We start from the raw sequence: 7178 nt of genomic DNA, 5'->3' as shown, positions 1-7178 counted from the left end.
AGTACATTACCGCGATCTCGACTCACTGAAACCTGTGCCTCCCAGGTTCAAGCGATTCTCCTGCCTCAGCCTCCCGAGTGTACCTGGGATTATAGGCGCTCGCCATCACGCCCATCGTGTTATTTCATTTTTCCTAGAGACTGGGTTCGGCCATATTGGCCAGGCTGATCCCAAACTCCTGACCTCTGGTGATCCGCCCGCCTCAGCCTCCCAAAGTGCTTTAATCACAGGCGCGTCACAGTAAGCAGCCAAAATCGAATGGTTTTGAAGCCTTCAGTGACAAATATTAAAATGAAAAGTGCTCCCACTACATTCCCTTTCGTCTATAGATCGGCTTCTTACAGCTACCTTACTTGAAAAGGTGGTGGCTCTGAAAAGAGCCTTTTATTGGACCGTCAGAGCTGCCGGAGTAATCACGCCCGCTCTCCGCGGATGCGGCGAGCGAGCTGGATGTCCTTGGGCATGATAGTGACGCGCTTGGCGTGGATGGCGCACAGATTAGTGTCCTCAAACAGCCCAACTAAGTAGGCCTCGCACGCCTCCTGCAGAGCCATCACAGCAGAGCTCTGGAAACGCAGGTCTGTTTTAAAGTCCTGCGCAATCTCGCGCACCAGGCGCTGGAAAGGTAGTTTACGAATCAGCAGCTCGGTGGACTTCTGATAACGGCGGATCTCGCGCAGAGCCACAGTGCCGGGCCGGTAGCGGTGGGGCTTTTTCACACCGCCGGTGGCTGGAGCACTCTTGCGGGCTGCTTTAGTAGCCAACTGTTTGCGTGGCGCCTTGCCACCAGTAGACTTCCGAGCAGTTTGCTTAGTACGCGCCATGACAGGAAAACAACACAACGTAATATCCAACACTAGCGCAAATACGTCCGCGAGCTTCTCTGCTATTTATAGTAAGTAAAGTACAGTGATTGGATGATAGAAGACGCTAAATATGACGTTACAAGCTCTGATTGGCCTATCTTTAAGCCATCAACAATCGTGCAGTTTCACCGGCTACTATATTCTATTCCAACTCTACAGATTATTTTTAAAGTGGTATTATTATTATTATTATTATTATTATTTTATTTCACTTTTGCTTTGTTCCCCAAGCTGGCTTTAACTTGGGCTCAAAGGATCTTCCCGCCTCAGCGTTCGGAGTAGCTGGGATTACAGGGGAGCGCCACTACGCCGGCTTGTACTTAAATTTTTTAATCTGTTGTCCTCTTATACATCTGGTTTTCATAACGTGAAGGCTGTGTTTATTTTCCATAAAACAAGGCATTGATTCCAAAGGTATAATTCTCCAATTCTGTATAACCTTCAGCTCTTTAGGGGGGGAAAAAAAAGAGGGAATCCTCCTCTCCGGAAATGTACCCTTTACAGGAATTTCTGAAACCTTTCACAAGAATTGCATTCCTTTGTAATACTTTAATTGACTTAGTAGCGACATTGAAATCTACAAAGCATCTCAAACATAGTAGGATTACACTATTCCTTATAGAAACATTTTCTATGAGAGGTCTTTTTCTTGATTATGCTCTTTGAATCCTAAACTTGCAGTGTTCTGCAGCTTTTTTGTTTTCTAAGCCTAGGTGTACTCTGCCAGTCAATAAATGGCGTTTCTCCAGCACTGCCGCCAGGTACTACTAGCTGGGAATTGTTGCTCTTGCGGAGCAGGAGGTGGACTTGGCCCAGGAGAAACTGGATGGTAGTCCGCAAGGAACATAATTTAGCACTGCCAAGAGCTAATGCAATCATTTTAAAAGTCTCAAAACACTAAAAAGTGGATTGTGACCTTTTTAAATTCACAGGAGACGGGCCACATTCTACCTTTTGATTGGTTTAGGTTATTTTCTTGAACAGCCATTTAGAAAGCAGATCTATCATCCTTTATTTGCATGGAGCGTTCCCATTTTATTTGAAGCCAGTTTAACCCAATGGAAACAAGGGAGGCAGAACCCATTATTTAAAGTGGAAGCTCCTGAATCAGATAATTCGGAGTATTTCCTTTTTAAAAGTTGCGTTGTTTTCAGATACCTCGCTTATTACATTAAGAAAGGTTTATATCTTTCATAAAGGGTTTACTTACAAAAACCTTCCAATTTTGTATACCTGTGTTTCATAACTGACTAGCCGTCAAACCAAGATGTATAGTTTCCAACTGTTATTTTCCAAATTTTAAGAAATTACGTGAAATATTTGAATGTGTGGCTTCTCAATAAAATGGACGTAGGAAGCACTGGTAAAGAAGATGGGTACAATAGTTATATGGGACCACTACATTATTTGCTTGGCACGTTGTTTGAAGAAAAAGGGGAAAAGCTCAGGTTACTTGCACAGTTCAGACTTATTTGAAAACTACAACAGCACGAACGGAAATAAGACCGCATTCCCTCACTCTCCGCTGTGCTAGGGGGTTATCCAGAATAGGATTGTAGAAGTGGATGTCGATTTAATAGTTTTTTTGTTCTGCCGTTAGCTGAGTCTCTGACTGGCAATGTGAGATCGTTTTAGCTTATTGATAATTTGAAATGCTCTTAACAGCCACAAACAAGCTAAAGAGAGGTTACCATAAAATCTTATCCCCAGGGTGTGCTTACACTTATCGTTTGTTTTCACACTAAGGAGACTTAACTCCCCAGCAGAATGCCTGTCGGGGAACCGGTTTCTTGGACCCAGCAGCCTTTCGCAGGTTTGTGAGGCCCATAAATCTTTGCTGAATAAAAGAATGACTTGACCATGTCATGGTGCGCTGATTGCATGTGTTGACATGGAACACAGGTTGTAAACTTTAACACCCATTTGGGGCATGTTGTATGGATGAAAAGGGCATTGGAAATTCCTGAAGTGCATCCCACATTGGACTGTGGAAGTAAGTTGCAAGTGCAGAAACGTTTCTACACTTGCAGTTTGAGTATTAATTGCAGCGTTAGTGAATTCTGGTGTTGTGTACGATTCATTCTTCTTTGATGTGAAAGGTATTCGCGAGACACATCGCTCTAAAACATTGCCAGAAAATGTAATAGAGTTGATGACAACTAGCCCTAACACGGCCCAAAACCCGCACTTTCCTCTCCCTCCCCAACTATTCAAAACACTGTATTTTACATTTCTTGCAAATTAAAACCAACATCTCTGGCAACGGACCTCTAAAAATTTCTGATAAAACTCTTTGGATGCTTGTGGGGCTGCATTTGCAAACCGCTCCCCATCAACCTACTCCCTAAAAAAGAGCTGCTTTTTGAGAGACAAGCGGCACCCTCTAATGTTACTGGACGGGAGTCGGCCTACAATTTCCTTCACAATGAGGCAATCGGAGCGGCTTTTTCGGTATGTTTGCTTGCGTTGAGGGGAGCAGGACCATAGGCCCTAGAGGTCCCCAGGTGCTCTCTGAGACTGGGCGAAACCCTCTGCAGCGCGCAGGGGGCGCTAGGGTGCGAGGGGCGGGCACTGACGGGCACCAATCACTGCGCAGTCCCATCCTATAAATAGGCTGAGTCGGGGCCTTTTTTTCCGCATCCTGGTTGGTCAGGTTTATAGCAGTTTACTTTGTGTGCTGCATTAGTCACCATGTCCGAAACGGCGCCTCCCGCTCCCGCCGCTTCTGCTGCTCCTGAGAAACCTTCAGCTAGCAAGAAGGCAAAGAAACCTGCTAAAGCTGCAGTGGCCTCTAAGAAAAAGCCCGCTGGCCCTTCTGTGTCAGAGCTGATCGTGCAGGCTGCTTCCTCCTCCAAGGAGCGTGGTGGTGTGTCGTTGGCTGCTCTTAAAAAGGCGCTGGCGGCCGCAGGCTACGATGTGGAGAAGAACAACAGCCGCATTAAGCTGGGTATTAAGAGCCTGGTAAGCAAGGGAACGTTGGTGCAGACGAAGGGCACCGGCGCCTCGGGTTCCTTCAAACTCAACAAGAAGGCGTCCTTCGTGGAAACCAAGCCCGGCGCTTCAAAGGTGGCTGCAAAAAGCAAGGCAACGGGTACATCTAAAAAGCTCAAAAAGGCCACGGGGGTTAGCAAAAAGAACGTCAAGACTCCGAAAAATGTTAAAAAGCCTGCGGCAACAAGGAAATCCTCTAAGAGTCCCAAAAAACCCAAAGCTGTAAAACCCAAGAAAGTAGCTAAAAGTCCTGCTAAAACTAAGGCTATAAAACCCAAGGCGGCCAAGGCTAAGGTGACGAAGCCAAAGACTGCCAAACCGAAGAAAGCGGCACCCAAGAAAAAGTAAATTCGGTTGGAAACTTATACTAACCCAACGGCTCTTTTAAGAGCCACCTACACATTTCAGGAAAAGAGCTGTAGTACACAGATGAAATTTCCCAAGCAAATGCAATACGCCCTCATTTATATTAGAATCACTTGGAGAGTCAATAGGAACTTTAACATAGGTTGAGTAGTAAATTCTTGCCAGATGAGGCTATCAAAGATAGCAAAGTGAATTCAAATGCACCGAGTTAAAGTCGAGTTTTAGATCACCTGTTTTTTTTTTTTTTTTTTTTAAGTAGCCCGAAGTCACGCTTCTCACGACCCCAAGCTAATTAGTCATAACTGTAACGAACCAAGGTTGAAGCCTAGTCCCAGGCTTGAGGCTTTTTTATTATGCAACGTTAAAGTGCGGACATTGCGTTCTTGGGTCAATATTGCTAAAGTAGCCTTTTCCGAAATTGGGTGGTCCTAAGAAATGCTTCTGGGATAGTTGGCAAAATTCATGGTTTAATCACGCCCTCTCCGCAGAAGTGGCTAGCGAGCTGTCTGTCCTTGGGAATGACGGTGACCCTGCTGGCGTGACTGGTGCCCACGTTGGCGTCCTCTGAAAGCCCCGCCAGGTAGGCCTAGCTCGCTCGCTTTCTGCAGCGCCATCATGACAAAGCTTTCAAAGCAAAATGCTCTTGCTTTGCGCAGCGCCTTACCATGGGTGCACTTACGGGCTGTCGACTTGGTTTAGGCCCTCATCAGGACAAAGGAGCTTAGTTGCAATGGAGTTTTAGAGCTGCAACTCTAAAGCCCTTGCTCGGTTTCTCTGTTTTTAGAAACAGTAGCGCCCTGATTGGATAATATTTGAAAATTACTGTGCTTAACTGGATCGTGTTTCATCAATCGTGCAGGATTTTCAACCCTGGTGGAGCCCACACATTCAATACTGAAGATCCTTTTCTCAGAACTGCCCCTTTAAGCTTTTGCAATTTTAATTCTGGGGTTCAGATTTTAATAACTGAACTTTTTTGTTTACATCTGACAAAAAGAGCATATGATGAGCCAAGTTTACTCACTTAGTGCAGCTCAATTCTAAAAGTTTATGTTTGCGCGTGTGCATATGAGTCAATAATTAGTTGTATTTTTCAAACGGTCTTTTTTCAATTGTTTTGCTTAGCTCCTTCCATCGTCTAAAGTCAGGGATACAGGCACATCACATCCCTGTTCCCCCTTCCTCAAACTAATATGTAGCTACCTGTTTTCCTTTAAAAAAAAAAAATTCTCACCTATTTTTGTGAGAAATATACATGTTTTTCTTTGAACTAAGTATTTTACATACACCTATCTATACACATGCATAGTTTTTTGTTTGTTTTTTTTTTTTAAAAAAAAAAAAAACGTTATCTTTTGAGACTGGGTCTCAGTCTGTTGCCCAGGCTGGACTGCAGTGGCATAATCACAGCCCACTGTAACCTCCAACCCCGGACTCAAGCTATCCTGCAACCTCAGCATCCAGAGTAGCTGGGATTGCATGGACACACCACCACGCTGGGCTAATTTTTTACTTTTATTTTTTGTAGAGATAGTCTCACCATATTGTCCAAGCTGGTCTAGAAATGGCCTCAAGCGATCATTGGCCTCCCAAAGTGTTGGGACTACAGTCACTGTGCCTGGCCCCGTATGCATAATTGTTTTGTCTTTTGATTAGGGTTATTAATTTAAAAAACAAAAAAAGGTTGGGCGCAGTGGCTCACGCCTGTAATCCCACCACTTTGGGAAGCCGAGTGGGCAGATTGCTTGAGCTCAGGAGTTCAAGACCAGCCTAGGCAACATGGTGAAATCCCGTCTTGACAAAACATACAAAAAATTAGCCAGGCCCGGTGGCACGCACCTGTAGTCCCAGCTACTTGGGAGGCTGGGGTGGGAGGATGACTGGAACCTGGGAGGTAGAGGCTGCAGTGAGCAGAGATTGTGCTGCCACTGCACTCAAGCCTGGGTGACAGAATGAGACCCAGTCTCAAAACAAAAATAATAAAAATTTTGTACAATGATGTTATATACACTTCTGCATGTTGCTTTTCTCTTAACCCAACATTTCTAAAACCCTGTGATGAAAAAAGAAATCCTTCACATGGAGTAGCATAAGTTATTCATCCATTTCTTATTGATAAGCATTGATGTTTCCAGTTACCACTGCTGAACATGGTGCAATTGAATAGAATTCCAGGGCTGAGATTGTTAGGCTTTAGGTTGTATTTTGTTATTTTATTTATTTAGACAGATCCTCACTCTGTCGCCCATGATGGAGTACAGTGGCATGACCTCAGCTGCAACCTGCGCTTCCTGAGTTCAAGTGATTCTCATGCCTCCCGTCTCCCGAGAAGCTGGGATTACAGGCACCTGCCACCGTGCCTGACTAATTTTTATATTTTTAGTAGAGATGGGGTTTCACCATGTTGTCCAGACTGGTCTCAAACTCCTGACCTCAAGTGATCTGGCCACCTTGGCCTCCCAAAGTGCTGGGATTACAGGTGTGAGCCATGGCGCCAGACCTGGACTTTGTCTTCTGTTTCATCAGTCCTTCTGTCGGTTCAAGCACCAATATCACACTGAAGACTGATGATTCTATATAAATATGGTAAAGACTGTACACCCTTACTGTTCTTATTTTTTAATTTTAAGGCAATTTTAGATTCCAGCTTTCCAAAGAATTGTGGAATGCTTAGAGCTAGAGAAGCCTCGGAAGTCATTTAGTTTTTGTTTTATCAGAGAAAATTCTGTAGAGACTACCTCTGTCCTACTCTCACTGAGTACCATCCATAGTACCCCCCATCAGCTTTAAAGGGCAATAATACCTTATGGACATGACGCTTTTCCTCAAATATATTCTAAGCCATGGTCAATGCAAAAGAGTGAGAAGGAAAGTGGAATAAGTTGTTATCTAAGAATCACTGGGTGCTATCTTTAAACTGATTTATCACTCCCTCTTCCAAACTCTCTTGAAAGT

General features: G+C 44.4%; 2 protein-coding genes across 2 annotated transcripts in view; one reads left to right on the top strand and one right to left on the bottom strand.

Moving 5' to 3' along the window:
• Positions 1 to 853, bottom strand: part of LOC105526832 — a 27555-nt gene extending 26702 nt beyond the window's left edge. The window contains exon 1 of the mRNA XM_011962922.1: positions 420 to 853. Within this exon, the coding sequence (XP_011818312.1) occupies positions 420 to 824 (405 nt within the window). The 5' untranslated portion in view covers positions 825 to 853. The remainder of the gene's footprint in view (positions 1 to 419) is intronic.
• A 2470-nt stretch (positions 854 to 3323) lies between these two features.
• On the top strand, positions 3324 to 4261 carry LOC105526732 (histone H1.1). Its single transcript, XM_011962826.1, has one exon. It carries the CDS (start codon positions 3558 to 3560, stop codon positions 4203 to 4205), a length of 648 nt encoding a protein of 215 aa, XP_011818216.1. The 5' UTR covers positions 3324 to 3557; the 3' UTR covers positions 4206 to 4261.
• Positions 4262 to 7178: the final 2917 nt, after the last annotated feature.

Source organism: Colobus angolensis, unplaced genomic scaffold (assembly GCF_000951035.1).
Source record: "Colobus angolensis palliatus isolate OR3802 unplaced genomic scaffold, Cang.pa_1.0 Scaffold6, whole genome shotgun sequence".
NCBI lineage: Eukaryota > Metazoa > Chordata > Mammalia > Primates > Cercopithecidae > Colobus > Colobus angolensis.
This window is presented reverse-complemented; position numbering and strand designations above follow the sequence as displayed.

What these genes read in the sequence shown, in the direction of transcription:
- LOC105526732 (XM_011962826.1), top strand. Translation starts at nt 3,558, where the DNA reads ATGTCCGAAACGGCGCCTCCCGCTCCCGCCGCTTCTGCTGCTCCTGAG.